This window comes from Cervus elaphus, chromosome 16 (genome assembly GCF_910594005.1).
Source record: "Cervus elaphus chromosome 16, mCerEla1.1, whole genome shotgun sequence".
Classification (NCBI taxonomy): Eukaryota; Metazoa; Chordata; class Mammalia; order Artiodactyla; family Cervidae; genus Cervus; species Cervus elaphus.
The window spans coordinates 5,655,968-5,672,843 of NC_057830.1; the positions used below are offsets into that span (position 1 = coordinate 5,655,968).

A 16,876-nucleotide genomic window follows, 5' to 3' on the forward strand; every position below is an offset into this window, starting at 1 on the left:
GGTCACCCCAGCTCTACCAGCCCACGTGTTTCTGGGGCCATCGAGAAAAACTGACCTCCTAAGGTCATCCCACCTCTTACCCTGCCTCTAACCTGAATTTCTCATTATGAGGCCAGGAAGTTGGACCTACTTCCCTCTATTACAATAAGTGCCACTTTCAACCAAATTATTTTGATACTACCTTCAGGACAGTCATAACTTACTAGGTAATAACTTCAGAATGACATCAAGTGACAAAATGATAGACTGTGTTTTATATATTTTCTCAAAAGATAGTAGTTAAATATGGATATGTCCAGCACATCTCTAACAGTTTTATTTATGGTATGGGTTGATAGAGAAGATGTGGAAAATGAGAACTGGATTTATAAAGACAAAAATATACCAGGAACTAATAGTTAATAAATAGGACCTGCTGAGGGATAACCAGGACGTTTGTGAATTGACATAAAGTGGAGGGGAATCTGAATCAGGAGCCTTCTGGGTCAGAAAGTAGAATTTAAACTGTATTCAATAGGAAAAGGAAAAGTAAGCCAAGACCTAGATCAATTGAAATGACCAAAACCACCTTGTTTTAACATGGCTAAAACATGTAACCTGACACGATTTCCACTCGAAATACTCAGGAGAAGTCTGTCCTTTATTATTCTCATGGAGGCCCAGTCTCTCAGTTCTAATTCAATTTGATGGGGTAAGAGTTGAGTTGACTTTCCCTGCCCTGGACTCCTTAGCTGAGTTGGTTGAAACATCCCCCAGGGAGTTCTGTATTTCAGCACAGTATTTATTCCTTCCACACTGTAAGCTCCATGAGGTGGGCCGTCCTATAGGTCCCGTGTACCACTGAATCACCAGCCTTTAGCACAATGCTTGGTACATGGCGGCGTTTAGTACTTGTTAACTGAACACGCCCTGCCTCCAGCTGGGCAAGGAGCACATCAGGGGATCCTCCCCCTCAGGTGGAGGTCGTGGCTTCCTGTGGGTCGGTTTCTGCATCTGCTGTTCCGTCTGGACTCCGGGGTTTACCAGCCAGCAAGGCCTTTCGGAGTCTTCTCCAGAAGACGTGCCGCCCCAGGACACTGTCCTCCCACTCCAGGTAGGTGTTCCTGCTCAGAAGGCGATAGAGCTCCACCTGCTGCCGCAGCAGAGACTTCTCCAGCTTCTGCAGGACGATGAAGATGATGCCGGCACGGCTGCTCAGAAACTGCCAGGTCTGGGCAATCTCATACTCGAAGATGCACCATCGGCTCTGGATGAAGTGCTGGGACACCACGACAATGACCTTACGGCTTTTGTGGAAACCTTCCTGGATGATGTTGGCGGCGATGGCCACCCCAGGAATAAAGTCCCTGTAGTGAAGGCAGAGCTGAAAGGGGGGCACGCCCTCCTCCAAGTTCTTTACCAGTTCATTCCGCACCCAGTCTTCATCCTGGCTTGAGTAGATTACAAAGGCATCATAGGTGCTTTCACCTCTGCCATACTTTTTGCAGCCAGCAAGAAGCATCAGGTGGAAATAGAACTTATAGACCAGGACTCCCACCACAGTTACCAGGAGTACAGTGACAACCGACACGCTAATGATCGTCTTGCTCATCTGACAAGTGGCATTCCTGAAACTAAGCACCGGCATGGCCTTCATATCTGGAGGCTCTGCACACATCATTTGCTCAGCTCCCACCAAGAGTTGCCTCTGGTCCTTGACCCACTGCAGGAAACTCTGGTGTTCACAAACACAAGCAAATTCATTCTTAGTAAGATTTAGCCAAGTGAGGTTCCTTGGCAAATTCTGTAGTTCTTGCTCCTTAGAAGCCATGATACGGTTGAAACTGCAGTCTAGGATCTGGAGCGAATGGAGCGGTTCATAAAGATGTGTATCCAATGACAAGAGTTTGTTGTGACTCATATTCAGCACCTGAAGGCTAGAGAGGAAGTGAAATGCTGTCCGGGATACCTGTTCCAGTTGACACTTAGAGAGGTCCAAGATGGTTAGGTTAGTCAGCTCTGTGAAGATATCAGGGAGCAAGTTGTTCTGAAAAGAGTTGCCTGCCATTTTCAAGGTTTGGAGACTGACTAAGCCAGTGAAGATGCCGTGGAAGACAATCCGGGTGTGGGTATAAGAAATATCAAGGTAACGGAGGTTTCTGAGTGATAGGAATGTTGAAAAAGCATTGATCTGTTTCAGAGTGGAATGCTGAAAATCCAGATGTTCTAGTTGCTCTAAGCCCATGAAGTTTGAACTTAAGGTAATGACATCGTTGAAGCTCAGATCTAAATGCTTCAGTTTGGTTGTCCCAAAATCAGTGTGAGAACAGCAACCCTTGAAACTCAAGTGATTTCTTTTGAGATCTAGATACTGAAGGCTTGGTAGCTGAAACTCATCAAAACTGCTTATACCTTTGTTGTCTATGAAAACAAACTTTTTGAGAGAACTGAGCTTCAGTGCAGGAAACTTTTCAAAGTCACAGTTAATCATTTCTAAGTGTTGCCATCTAAAATCTTTAAGAAGGGCTTGTAGGCTTCCTAAAGATATACTCAACAGAGAAATCCCAGAAACATTTGCCAAACAATTAAATAAGTCTGTATCATCCCCTGAGAATTCACCCAAGTACGCTATCCGGAATTGTTCAATGGTCAGGTTGCATAGTCCCATCAGGAGAGATCTGTCAAATCTTTTCAACTTCCTTTCATTTTTAAATTCTCCCAAAACCAGCCGGTTGATTTTTAAACCAGCCAGACCTTGAATACAAGTTTTCATGACATCTGAACTGTTAAAATTACTTCGCAGAGTCAATCCATTGAGCTTAATTTCTTTAAAGGTACCTGGTTCAATAAAGTCTAAAGGGTTCAGGGACAAATCTAAAGAGAGGTTGAGGAGGGGCATTTGATGTAGAACTTTCACATCTTCATAATAAATATTTTGGATTTTGTTGTTAGAAAGATCCAAGTGCTCCAGGTTGGGCAGGTTAGAAAAATATTCAGGTAACTTGAAGGAATGGATAAAATTGTGAGCCACGTTAAGCTCTTTCAAGGTTTTGAGATGTCCAATGGGGAAGTCACTTAGAGATACTAGGTTTGTCTCCACGGCCACCAGCTTCTGTAGACTTGATAACCCAGAAAAGGCTCCCCAGGCTAAACTCTGGATAGGGTTTCCCGTCAGTATCAAGGTGGAGAGGTGGTTTAGGCCCTGAAATGTGCCGTCTTCAATAATCTTAATTTCACATCTACAAGAAAAAGAGATACAGATTAGGTAATATTTCTGCTGAATAAAAAACCAAAATGAAATATCAACCCAGTCATCTCGGTCTCCACACAGATATAACAATGCTATATAATGGTGCATAAGCAAAAATATCCAGCAAGGCAGATGAAACAAAGGAGCCCCACAGATTTGGTACTATAAAGCTAGCCCCCATGACAATCTTTTTTATCATACTAGACACACATGCTAAGCAGAGGCAGTCCATCCAACAGGGGAAAATCAGTTAAAGACGAATGATTGGGGCGCCTGAAGACTGAACCTCAGGTCTACTTTAGCCATTTCCTGAAACACATAATTGTGATTATGTATCCAACTGGTAAGATGAGATAGATAGCTGTTAATTGTTAGGCATGATAAATGACTGCTGAATGCCAATTTCAAAGATATAGAAATTATACCTAAATGTCACAGATATCCTTACTATTCAAGAAAAATTCCCAATATTATAAGGGGACTCAGAGGTAAAGAATGCGCCTGCCATTGCAGGGGAGCTGGGTTGGATCCCTGGGTCGGAAAGAGCCCCTGGAGAAGGAAATAGCAAACCACTCAAGTATTCTTGCCTGGGAAATCCCATGGACAGAGGAGCCTGGCAGTCCATGGGGTCGTAAAAACTTGCACATGACTTAGTGACTAAACAACAACAACATCACTTTAGAGAAGCAGAGGATGAAGGTGAAGAGGAAATACAAGCTGGAAGCAGGGGATGTGAACATGACTTTCTGGCCTGCTGTCGACAAGCCATGTGAATGTGTACTTAACTCTCCAAGCCTCTCTTTGCTCACCTACAAAAAGAAAAAAAAAAAAAAAACGTATCAATAGATTTCCGTAGGGACAAAAGGCTGGCTGGTCTAGCATGAAAGCATCCATTGAAGATAAGTATAGTTATTGACTGTACAGGAAGACACTGTGAAATGAGGAGAAAAGGCAGAGCGTCTATTGCTCCATAATCTGTCCTTATCCTAATCTAGCATCTCCTCCCAACTAACCAAGAGAGGGAACTAGCCTCTCTCTCGGAACATATTTAAAGCTTCTGAGGGCAGTTCCTTGGGTACATAGTGGGTCGAAGATCAATTTTAAGGGACACTGGTGAGAAACCATTTTTCTTTAAAATTAAAGAAGAATATTTGTCTGGCTACCTCGATTGGGTACAGTTCTTGACAAAATTCTTGCTCAGAAAACTGAAATTTAGAAACTAATGGAATGCTCTAATAGTATTTTATATTAAAGTCTACTTTGCAAGGTCTTTAATGTATATAACATGTTACTGTCAGTATCACAGTTAATCCTGTGGTTTAAGGTTCATCACTTATGTTTCACAGATATGAAACTGAGACTCAGGTCAGATGTAGGGACAAGCCTCCAGCCGCAAGGCAGTGAATGTTGGAGGAGGACTCGGCTCAAGTATTCTGACCTCCATAGGGCTCCATGTCACTGCCTTCAAAAGGCTTGATTCCCAACTTTGTTGTAGTCTATCAATATCCCAGTTAGAGTATAAAACATCAGATGATCACTCTTCTACAGAAATATCTACCATCCTTGTATCCTTCATTAAGAGGTTCTATAATAAAATGTCATATATGTTTCTTCACTTTTCACAAACTCTTATAGAGATGATAGTCCATTGTGCATTACTTTTCTAAATAACGTCCCTAATGATGAAAATATTTTAGGAATAGGATTCAGTTCTCCCCAAAATGATGATAATAACTTTACCTGTTCTAATGAACAATACACTTTGTTGTATCAGAAAAGCAAATACAGCAGGTGTTTTCCTTTGATCATGCATCTTTCTCTTTGGCTTACTTGTATCTTCCTAATTCCCTATCCTGTACCTCACTTTCAATATTCTAGACATTATCTGAATCCAACTCCATTCAAGAACTCTGTCTTAATTACTCACTGCATGTATGTGTTAGTCACTCAGTCGTGTCCAGCTCTTTGCGACCCCATGGATTATGGCCCACCAGGCTCCTCTGTGCATGAGGATTCTCCAGGCAAGAATACTGGAGTGGGTTGCCATGCCCCAACCCCCCTCCGCCCCCCACCCCGGAGGATATTCCCAGCCAAGGGATTGAACCCAGGTCTCCTGCATTGCAAGTGGATTCTTCACCCACTGAGCCACCAGGGAAGTCTGGTGGCTTTCTGCATAGAAGGCCCCTTTTCTGTAAAGCACAGTGTATTGCCTCTAGTTTTCAAATAGCTTATCACCTACCCTTATATATTACTATCTTTATCTCAGGTTCAAAATCCAAAATCAGAATCAAGTAACAGGTATTAAATGCCTACTATGTGCCCAGCACCATGCTCAGGTTTTAAACATATTAATTTTTTAAGTGGATATGCCCTCCTTAATAGCTAGGGTTTTGTGTTATATGTCAACATATTCTTATTTCCTAGCAGAGTGAACAACAAGCATATAGCAGCCACAAGAATATAGCAGCAAGTAGTCAATAAATATTTGCTGATGAAAGAGTTCAAGTCAAGTTACTCCCCTGACTTAAGAGAAAATCAGAGACAGAACTTTCCTTAGAAACTGTCTCGCCCAACTGCTTTCACAAATAAAAAAGCTGAGACCTGGAGAAGGGAGATAGCTTGCCCAAAGTTATGTAACAAGTAAGATGTCTGTTGAGTGGATAATTAAGTGAATGAAAATGAAACCTCATGAATCAGGCTTTCTGACTTGAGAATGAAATGACAATACCATGAACATTTCTCCTTGTATAGTGGTAGAACTCATGCATTACCTGGATAAATCCAGCACTTGCAGCTCTGGGAAGCTGGAGAAGTTATGGCTGCCTAAATGTCTCAGGTAGTTAAAGCTCAGGTCCAGCATCTTGGTTGTTATGGGGATGTTGTCGGGGATTTTGTAGAGATTCAGCTCCATGCATTGGTAACTAATGTTAGGAACCACCTGAAATGATTAGATATTAGATGCAGTGTCTTCCTGCATGCACCTTAGCAGACTTCCCAGCAACTCTCCTCTCCTAGACTACAGCCTTGGAGGCTACTGGGACAAGCAAAGAGACCAGTCAGCCTTGTTTCAACCATCCATCCATCCAGTCATCCATCACCTGATCATCCGTCCATCCATCGACTCATCCCTTCATTTATCCACTCTCTTCATTCTTATAAAAGGCCTTACTCTAGATTAGGAAGGGAAAAGCACCGACCCGATGATTAACCTTTACTCTCTCAATGGCAGCATTCAGCGAGAAGCAATGGAATCTCATGGTGAAGATCTGAAGCACTGGAGTCCAAAAGCTCTAAATGTCACCCTAGCTCTTCCCTGCAATTTGCAAGAAGGCATTGTGTTGTTGCTATTGTTTTTCTAAATACACCTCTCATTGTTTACAAACTTAAAGAGACTTCCAGTCAAGTCTTCAGCCCTTCCTTGGTCATAGCCCAATTTTTGCCAATTTTATTCTTTCCTTTGGATCACTCATAGCTCAGTTGGTAAAGAATCAGCCTGCAATGGAGTAGACTCCAGTTCAATTCCTGGGTCAGGAAGTGCTGCTGGAGAAGGGATAGGCTACCCACTCCAGTATTCTTGGGCTTCCCTTGTGGCTCAGCTGGTAAAGAATCCGCCTGCAGTGTGGGAGACCTGGGTTCAATCCCTGGATTGGGAAGATCCCCTGGAGAAGGGAAAGGCTACCGACTCCAGTATTCTGGCCTGAAGAATTCTGGGTCACAAAGAGTCAGACACAACTGAACAAATTTCACTTTCACTTGGATCACTGACCGTGCGGGAACCTAACACTTGATACTGCCTTTGTTCCTAAGCTGATATCTATCACATTTTCCCAAATTCTTTGTAAGCCTTGTTCTCCAACTTCCCATTTAGTTTCCTTATTCTCTGATTCTTCAACAAAATTCTTTGCTTAAGCTAGCTAATTTTGGTTTTCAGTTTAAAACCCATAGAATCTGTTAAAAGGATTAATGAGATAAGGTTTTTAAAGAGATTATCTCAAAGCCTATTACAGTGTAAATGATCAATACATTGTTAACATGTATTATTATTGGCTATTACTAATTCTCCACTATATGAGGCTTATGTCTTATATGTTACATATTTGAATTTAATCTTTAAATAAACCTTTTAAAGAATAAGAATTCAGCAAGATGAAGTAACATGTGTAAAGCCTCACAGGCCACAGTGCAGCCCTTTTACTTTATTCACTTGATCCTGAAATGTTATTCCTCATAGCATCCTCACTGTCCACACTGTCTAATAGAGAATGGGGCCAGGGTCATCCCTTACTGTCTTTTATTCTCCTTCACGGGAGACATCACTATCTAACCTGATGCCTTCTGCGTGGTTGTTGCATATGTACTGTTTGTTTCCCTCTCTAGATTGTAAACTTTGAGAATCTAGCTGTCTGTTATGCCCCCAGCACTCAGAATGATGCCCAGAAAATGGTTAATGCTCAATAAATATTTGTTGAAACAAATGAATGGATAATTGATCCCATGGAAGTTTATTCAAATCCCAACTGCAGGCATTTGCTATTAAGTGCTGTGGTTTTACCACAAAGACCAATGTGATATGGCTCCAGACTTCCATTAGCTCCCCATCTAGAGTAAGGGTTGTGGTAGGAGCACAACTCCTTCCTGAAAAGGGTCTTAAACCAGGCTTGGAAAATGTTCCCTTTGGTTCAGAAAAGGTAGGTATCAATCCTGGATTCTGAGACTATACATTGTATAGAAGGCTTCCAAGAAAGAGAACATTTCAAGGCAAATCTGGAAGGATAAGTGAGATTTGGATATGTGGAAAGAGGAAGGAGGAGGGGAGAGAGTGAGTACAGAGAGACGGAAAGCGAGTCCCGCTTAGACGAGCGTGGCGGGGATGTGAAACCTAAACCCGACGGGAAGCCGGAGCCAGGTCCGGAGGGCCCTATCCTCTGTCCTGCGCCAGTACTTTTAAGTCGTTTGACATGTTCACACTGAGCAACCACACGCGCTAGGCACTGGGACATAGTGATAAGTAAAACCAGCAATGATCTTGCGCTTTTACAAATACCATTTCAACATAAAGACAAATACTGAACAATAAATACATGTATTCACGCACTGTGTGTGTTTTATGTACGCATATGTGTGGGCTTCCCTGCTGGCTCAGCTGGTAAAGAAACAGCCTGCGCTGCAGGAAATCCAGGTTTGAGCTCTGGGTGGGAGAGATCCGCTGGAGAAGGAAATGGCAAGCCCCTCCAATATTCTTGCCTGGAAAATCCAGGCAAGAGACAGAGACTGGTGGACTGCAGTCTATGGGGTTGCAAAGAGTTGGACACAGCTGAGCGCACACACACACACACACAGTCACACACACACGTGTATATATACACACACAATGACATGCTATTAAAAAGAAAAAAGTAAAGCAGCAGGATTTCCCTGGTGGGCCAGTGGCTGGACTTTGTGTTCCCAATGCAAGGAGCCTGGATCCAACCCCTGGTCAGAGAACTAGATCCCAGGTACTGCAACGAAGAGTTTGCAAGCCACAACTAAAAAAATCCTGAATGCCACAACAAAGACCCAGTGCAGCCAGATAAGCAAATAAATATTCTTTAATAAAAATAAAGTAGCATAGGACATTAAAGGCAAATACAGGGAGTGAGGAGCCTTATATGAGGCAATCAAGGAAGGCTTCCCAGAGGAGGTAACATTTAAGCAGAAATTTGAATAAAGTGAGGGATTAAGCTATGAACATATCCAGGGCTGAATTGTCCAATTTGGTAACCACAAGCCACACACAGCTATTGAGTATGAGAAATGTGGATAGTTTAATATAATAAATGTAAAAGAAATGCTATAATATATGTTAAACTCAAGGACTTAGTACCAAAGGAAAACTTAAAATATCTTGTTAATAGTCTAGTATATATTACAGTTTGAAATAGTATTTTTAATAAACAAAGTTAAATAAAAATAGTACTAAAATTAAATTCACCTACTTTTAATTTTTTTAATATGGCTACTAGAACATAGTTTAAAGCATCATTTTAAATTTAGTTAGTTAAAATTACATCAATGTGGTTAAATAAAATTTTAGTTGAATTTAGTTAAATGTATTATTTAAATTTAAATAACTCCATGTGACCCATTGAACAGCACTGATCTAGGGGGAAAAGCATTCTAGCTAGAGGAAATCATGAGTGCAAAGAACCCCATGGTGGGAAAAGGTCCCTGACAGTGATGGAGAATTATTAACAGCTTTTAAGGACAGTAATATCTTAGAGTTGAACCTCAAAAAACAACAACAACAAATAAACAGCAGATGAACATGAGCAGGTTAGATTAAAGGAAGCAGGCTGTGGGGTCAGGAGACGGGTCACTGCCCAAGCGTCAAGGCCAGGGGAACTGGGGATCTGCCCTAGGGTGGCAGTGAGGCGGTGGACAGAGGGGACAAGTTTCGGAAAATGAGAGCATCTGGGGCACGGGGAAGGAGAGGAGCCGGGAGAAGCTGTGATTTCATCCTGGGGTGACCGGAACTGGAGGCTCTATACCCAGTGATTGAACAGCAGGAGGGACAGAGACGAGGACAGTGCGCCAGGTGTGGGCAGGGAGTGGCGGGGACAGAGGACCTGGGATGACAAGCTTGTCTCTGTTACACAGTAAAGTACACGATTTCCCCCATGTCCTCAATGTCAGGACTCTGACTGGTTATGCTTTTCTTGAGTTTCTGCCACACCCTAAATCCCAGGACATTTCTGTGGCTGTTTACTGCTGCTGTGGGCTTCCAAAGCAATAGTAAGGTCCATGCAGAGGGAAGGAGACCCTTTCTGAATGAGATTACAGACCAGCTGGCTGGTGTTTCACAAAGAAAGCTTTGCATTAGCTGATATTTTGCATCTTTCCCTGTCTCTTATTCTTCTCTTTTACTCTGTCTCTGTCTTTATCTCTCTGTCTCTCTTTTTCTTTTCATTTTTTGGACAGAACTAGACTAGATTTAGAAATCTGAAATCTACACAGAAAGTTCTTTCTATTAAGAGACCAAAAAAAAAAAAAAAACCCACCATATCTTCCTGATACTGAAAGGGGCAAAGCAACAGCCCAAAACAATGTACAAACCACCGGCGGAAAGGAATGACAGGAAGCAGGCTTCTTACAACTTTCTATTAAAGTCTACGGTTCTTTTATTGATGTAAAAACTAGTCTCAGAAAGGTTTAATGACTTCTTCAAAGTCTCAGAGCCCAGATGTGGAACAATAGCGATTCTAAGCAGGTCTGTCTGGACTAAAGTTCCTACTTAATTCCTAAGTGGGGCACAATGCCCCAGGCTGCCTGTTAATGCCCTGTAACCATGAATCATTTGATTCCTGTGGTTTCTTACTTTAAAGTAATCTGACGTCTGTTTGCAAATGAACCTAACCGGGGCCCAGCACAGGGAAAGTGAGCAGAGAGCAGTTTTTCAGAGGCAAGGCCAAGCTCAGGGAAGCCGAGCTGACTCCAACCACGTACCTGTATACAAGGGTCCCAGCTCTCGGCTCTCAGGCAGGAGAGGATGGCCATGGCTAGGATCAGAGCCGCAGCCAGGCGGGCACGAGCCATCATCCTGGCATCTTCTGTGACCAGAAGTGGCTCTGGGAAAGCATGACCCTCTGTCTGTGCCGGCCAGGGCAGCCTCCGAGGCACCGTACTGCCTTCTCTGCTCCGTGCCCCAGGGCGCTGCCCTATTCAAAGCAGCGCTGGGTACGGGAGGGGAGGAAGTGAGAGTGGCGGCCTTCGCGTCCGGACTTTTGTTTCTCTAATATTTATCTCCTCTGCCACCGGAGGGGAAGTTAGAAGAAGAAGAAGAAGAAAACGTCTGCAGGCCAGGGGCTGAAGTAACAGCAAGAGGAAGCTGGCTTTTATCCCAGAAGTCATCTGACCCCAGGGTTAGTGAATTTAGGAAAGTAATCCAACAGCCTGTGTGACTAACTACCTAGGACTGTGGCTTTCTGCTTTCCTTTTGTAGTGGAAACTTACTGTAAAACGCTCATTTCCTAGGTCAGCCAGAACAAAATACCCTGGACTAGGTGACTTAAACAGACATTCATTTTCTCACGACGTGCTGGAGGCTAGACGTCTGAGCTCAAGGGATCAGCAGGCTTGATTTTTCAGGCTCTCCCTGGCTTGTAGACAGCTGTCTTCTCCCTGTGCCTTCACGTCATCTTCTCTCTGTGTGTGCTGGGTCTTAATTTCCTTTTCTTATAAGCACACAAGTCATAATGGGTTAGGGGCACCCTAATCTATAACCTCATGATCTCAGTTCAGTTCAGTCGCTTAATCCTGTCTGACCCTTTGCGACCCTGTGGACTGCAGCACACCAGGCCTCCCTGTCCACCACCGACTCCCAGTGTTTGCTCAGACTCATGTCCATCGAGTCGGTGATGCCACCCAACCATCTCATCCTCTGTCATCCCCTTCTCCTCCCGCCTTCAATCTTTCCCAGCCTCAGGGTCTTTTCCAATGAGTCAGCTCTCTGCATCAGGTGGACAAAGTATTAGAGTTTCAGCTTCAGCATCAGTCCTTCCAATGAATATTCAGGACTGATCCCCTTTACTATTGACTGGTTGGATCTCCTTGCAGTCCAAAGGACTCTCAAGAGTCTTCTCCGACACCACAGTTCAAAAGCATCAATTCTTTCCCACTCAGCTTTCTGTATAGTCCAACTCTCACATCCATACATGAATACTGGCAAAACAATAGCTTTAACTAGACAGACCTTTGTTGACAAAGTAATGTCTCTGCTTTTTAATATGCTGTCTAGGTTGGTCATAGATTTTCTTCCAAGGAGCAAGCATCTTTTAATTTCATGGCTGCAGTCACCATCTGCAGTGATTTTGGAGCCCCCCCAAAATAAAGTCTTTCATATTTCCATTGTTTCCCCATCTATTTGCCGTGAAGTGATGGGACTATGACCTCATTTTACCCTAATTATCATTTTAAAAACCCAATCTCGGACTTTCCAAGTGGTCCAGTTGTTAAGAATTTGCCTGACAGTGCAGGGGACATGGGTTCAATCCCTGCTCCAGGAAGATTCCACGTGCCATGAGGTAACTGAGCCCGTGAGCGGCAACTGCTGCATCCCACATGCCCTGAAGCCTGTGCTCCTCAGCAAGAGAAGCCACCACGACAAGAGTAGCCCAGGCTCAACACAACTGGAGAAATCCCACTTGTGCAGCCAAGACCCGGGGCAGCGAAAAGTAAACACATAAATAGAGCCCCAGCCTCAAAATGCAGTCACGTTCTGAGGTGCTGAGGTAGAGATTCCAATCTTTGAATTTTGACAGGGCATAAAATTCAGCCCAGGCACTGTCCAATTTTGTGAAATCTTGTGAAGAAACCCAAATTTATGAAACATTGAAAGTAAAACTGTATTAAGGTGATTATTAACTATTAAGGTAATTAAAAATATGAAAAAGTGAAGTGAAAGTCACTCAGTTGTGTCTGACTCTTTGTGACCCCATGGACTATACAGTCCATGGAATTCTCCAGGCCAGAATACTGGAGTGGGTAGCCTCTCCCTTCTCCAGGGGATCTTCCCAACCCAGGGATCAAACCCAGGTCTCCCACATTGCAGGCAGATTCTTTACCAGCTGAGCCACAAGGGAAGCCCCCAAAATATGAATAAAATGAGGATAATAATAAGTACCTCAAAGTATTCTTATAGGATTAAATAAGGTGGGTTGGGTTGAAGAATCAAATAAATATACCAAAATTCAAATCTACACTAGGGTGATCTGTGGCCATGTAGCAGCATTGATCAAGTCACTTAAACTAATGAGACTTAATAATTCTAATCACAACAGAAGCTCACGTTTGTGAAATTCATAAAAGGAAGGCCTTGTGATAGTCCAAAAAATGGAAGCCGCTAAGCATTAGATTTTTTTAAAACTGGAAATAATCACATTTGTCTTACATGATGGAATTAAATTAGTTTGCAGGAAATGCCTAGTCTAGTGCACCTTTCATCAGGATATTCCATAAATTGATAACTATTAAGGTGATTAAAACTATGAATAAAATAAGGATAATAATATGTACCTTGAAGTGTTGTTATGGGATTAAATAAAGTAGAATTTGTAAAGCTTTGAGGACAGTGTCTAGAGTATAGGAAGTGCAGTGTAAGTTTCTGTTAAACAAAAATGTAGTTTATATGCATATGATACCACTCTAATGGCAAAAAGTGAAGAGGAACTAAACAGCCTCTTGATGAGGGTGAAAGAGGAGAGTTGAAAAATCTGGCTTGAAGCTCAACATTTAAAAATCTAAAATTATAGCATCTGGTCCCATCTCTTTATGGCAAATAGAAGGGGAAAAATTGGAAGCAGTGACAGATTTTATTTTTTGGGCTCCAAAATCACTACAGCCATGAAATTTAAAAATGTTTGCTCCTTGGAAGGAAAGCTGTGAGAAACCTAGACAGTGTATTAAGAAGCAGAGACATCACTTTGTTGACAAAGGTTCATGTAATCAAAGCTATGGTTTTTCCGGTAGTCATGTTTGAATATGAGAGTTGGACCATAAAGAAGGCTGAGTGTCAAAAAGTTGGTGCTTTGAATTGTGGTGCTGGAGAAGATTCTTGTGAGCCCCTTGGACAGCAAGGAGATCAAGCCAGTCAATCTTAAAGGAAATCAGTCCCGAACATTCATTGGAAGGACTGGTGCTGAAGCTGAAGCTCTGATACTTTGGCCACCTGGTGCATAGAGCTAACTCATTGGAAAAGTCCCTGATGCTGGGAAGGATTGAAGGCAAAAGGAGAAGGGGGAGGCAGAGGATGAGATAATTAGATAGTATCACTGACCCAATGGACGTGAATCTTGGCAACCTCCAGGAGATAGTGAAGGACAGGGGAGCCTGCTGTGCTGCAGTCCATGGGGTTGCAAAGAGTCAGACATGACTTAGCGATTGAACAACAACCAAAAATTACTATTATTGTATCCTAAATATTAATAGTTCTACCCAAGAAAGCACCAAAGCACCTCAAATCCATCTCAAATCAAGCTGTGAGGGAGCCTGTCATAGGGGACAGAGCACAAACTCTTGCAGACTTCTTCAACATCGCTGCTGTAAAATTAAGTTAAAAATAGTGCCCCTGTCAGAATGTCACTTTATGGATTAATAAAGCTTTCCCAACGACTCAGCCAGTAACGAATCCACCTACAATGCAGGAGATGCGGGAGACACGGGTTCCGTCACTGGCTTGGAAAGATCGCCTGAAGTAGCAAATGGAAACTCATTCCAGTATTCTTGCCGAAAAATTCCCATGAACAGAGGAGCCTGGTGGGCTACAGTCCAAAGGTTGCAGAGAGTCAGGCACAACTAACCACACACACACACACACACACACACAAAATGATCTTAAAGCAGTACTGGGCACAGAATATGTGCTCAATAAATTTTAGTTCCCTCGACAGCTAACGACATTTTTATTCCATAGTCATCCAAGATGAAAATATTTTTGACTTCCTCATTTCTCTTACTAAATGTGTATTAACTATAGTGTTTTCTGGATTCTTGATGCTCTGGCATCGGGGGCCTTGCTGATGGGGAAAGACTGATCTAGTCAGTTCTTAGAGATACCAAATGATTTTCCGTGGAGCATAACTTTCATATGCAAACTAACCAAACCAGAACCCATACTCTGAAACTCTGCCTCTATCTTGCTTTTGTACTCTAGAAGGCAATGTTCTTCTGCCTTTATCATCACAGGGCCAGGTACCCTAGACACCCAGACAACTAGAGAAAGCCCTGATACGCGAGAGTGTGCTGCACTTACTCAAACTAGCCGATCCTAAGCCTGCTTATCCTGCCTCTTCTTACCTCTCCCACAGAAGCCACAGTTAAGGCCGTTGCCCATGCCGTCCCCTCGCCCCTTCTGCCTCCTGACAGACTTGGTGCTTCCCCGCGTGGCTCTGTGGGGTGTCTCCTGCCCCCTCCTCTTGGAAAATGTGAGTAACAAGCTATCTTTTCAATGGCAGTTGTCTCCTGATCTGTCTGTCTCACAACACCTGCATAATAGTCAAAGTAACATTTTGAAACAAAATATTCTACCAAGTCCTGGAGGATTTATCTGTAAAATAATTCTAAAACATCAGTCTTCATTTCTATTAGCGTGGCCAGTGAGCACATCTCTTGGCCTAGAGTATTGCAATGTACTCTTCAAGGGTCTCCCAGGGTCCAGATATACCTCTTCCAAAGTTTCAACTTTTCCAACCCATCCTTTATCCCCAAATCAAAACATGATTGAAAGTAAATGAAAATGAAAGTAAAACTATCTCATGCCATGTCAGTAATATTCTGAGGTTGTGTATTGCCTCAAACTCAAGCATTTTGGTGTACCCCCAACTACATGTGTGTGCATGCACACACGTGCATGCACATGCATGCACACACACACACATATGGTCACCTGTGGTCCTGCTCCACAGCACCAATTATGTTCTATCCTGTGGAAAGGGAACACAAATCTCTGTTGATCAGGGGGTTATCTGTGCCACAACTTTAGTATCCTATAAAATCCATCTCATGATGATTACAGCAAAGTAACAAGAGAGACAGTCACAACATAGCCCAGCTCAGAGGAGAAAGCCCCTCGTATTTTGGCAAGTCTAAGTACCGAATTTGATTCCACCCAACAAGTCAAGGTTTCACATGTTGCTGCTGCTGCTAAGTCGCTTCAGTCGTGTCTGACTCTGTGCGACCCCATAGACGGCAGCCCACCTCCCCCGTCCCTGGGATTCTCCAGGCAAGAACACTGGAGTGGGTTGCCATTTCCTTCTTCAGCGCATGAAAGTGAAAAGTGAAAGTGAAGTCGCTCAGCTGTGTCCGACTCTTAGCAACCTCATGGACTGCAGCCTACGAGGCTCCTCCGTCCATGGGATTTTCCAGGCAAGAGTACTGGAGTGGGGTGCCATTGACTTCTCCTTTCACATGTTAACACCCCTCAAATCATAATATATCTCACAATTCACAATATATTGCAATGATTACTTGCAGAACATTTTTTTTTCTTTCCTGGTGGCAAATAAGGTAATGGTACATCTAATAATCTTTGATAGTTTATATTCAATAAGGAACAGCTTTTCAGTAAGGAGACAAAAAAGAAAAAACAGCAACACACACAAACACAGGCTCTGTTCAAGTAAATAAAGAAAACAAATGGTTAGACAGAGATTAAAGAGGTTTGTTTCTTAAGCACTCCTTAGAGCATGTACTAGACTAGTAGGTATTTTGCATCTGCAAGCAACAGAGCACTCAGTGGCTCCCACTAACCTTTTTGCCGCATGGTGACTCCCTTGTATCCTTGAACACCCATTACCAGTCCTGTACCCGTTGGAGTGCCGTGGGGGCATGTTTCTGTGGTCTGTAGGATGGAAAACCCTGCTCTTAAGCAGAAGCATGAAGCGTATTTCTCCTGGCGCCCAGCGACCCAGTTCCTGTCTCTAGCGCTAGATCTTCACATTAAGTACATCTGAGTGGTGTCCATCTCAGTGCTTTCCTCCCCAGCACCCCTCCTATCGGGGTGAGTGAGTGTGCCTCATAGGGGCTGTCAAGGAAAACAGCCTAAATAGTCCCTTCTCCCCCGCAGCTTGAAATATCCATGGCATTTCCTGTTATTTTAAAAGTTACATTGAATTT

The 16,876-nt window shown here is 43.1% G+C and overlaps 1 protein-coding gene across 1 annotated transcript; it reads right to left on the bottom strand.

The window, feature by feature from the left end:
• Positions 1-231: 231 nt before the first annotated feature.
• On the bottom strand, positions 232-11,260 carry TLR4 (toll like receptor 4). Its single transcript, XM_043927831.1, has 3 exons — positions 10,712-11,260; positions 6,001-6,167; positions 232-3,218 (listed from the first exon to the last, which is right to left on the bottom strand). Exons 1-3 carry the CDS (start codon positions 10,802-10,804, stop codon positions 953-955), a joined length of 2,526 nt encoding a protein of 841 aa, XP_043783766.1. The 5' UTR covers positions 10,805-11,260; the 3' UTR covers positions 232-952.
• Between the last annotated feature and the right edge of the window lie 5,616 nt (positions 11,261-16,876).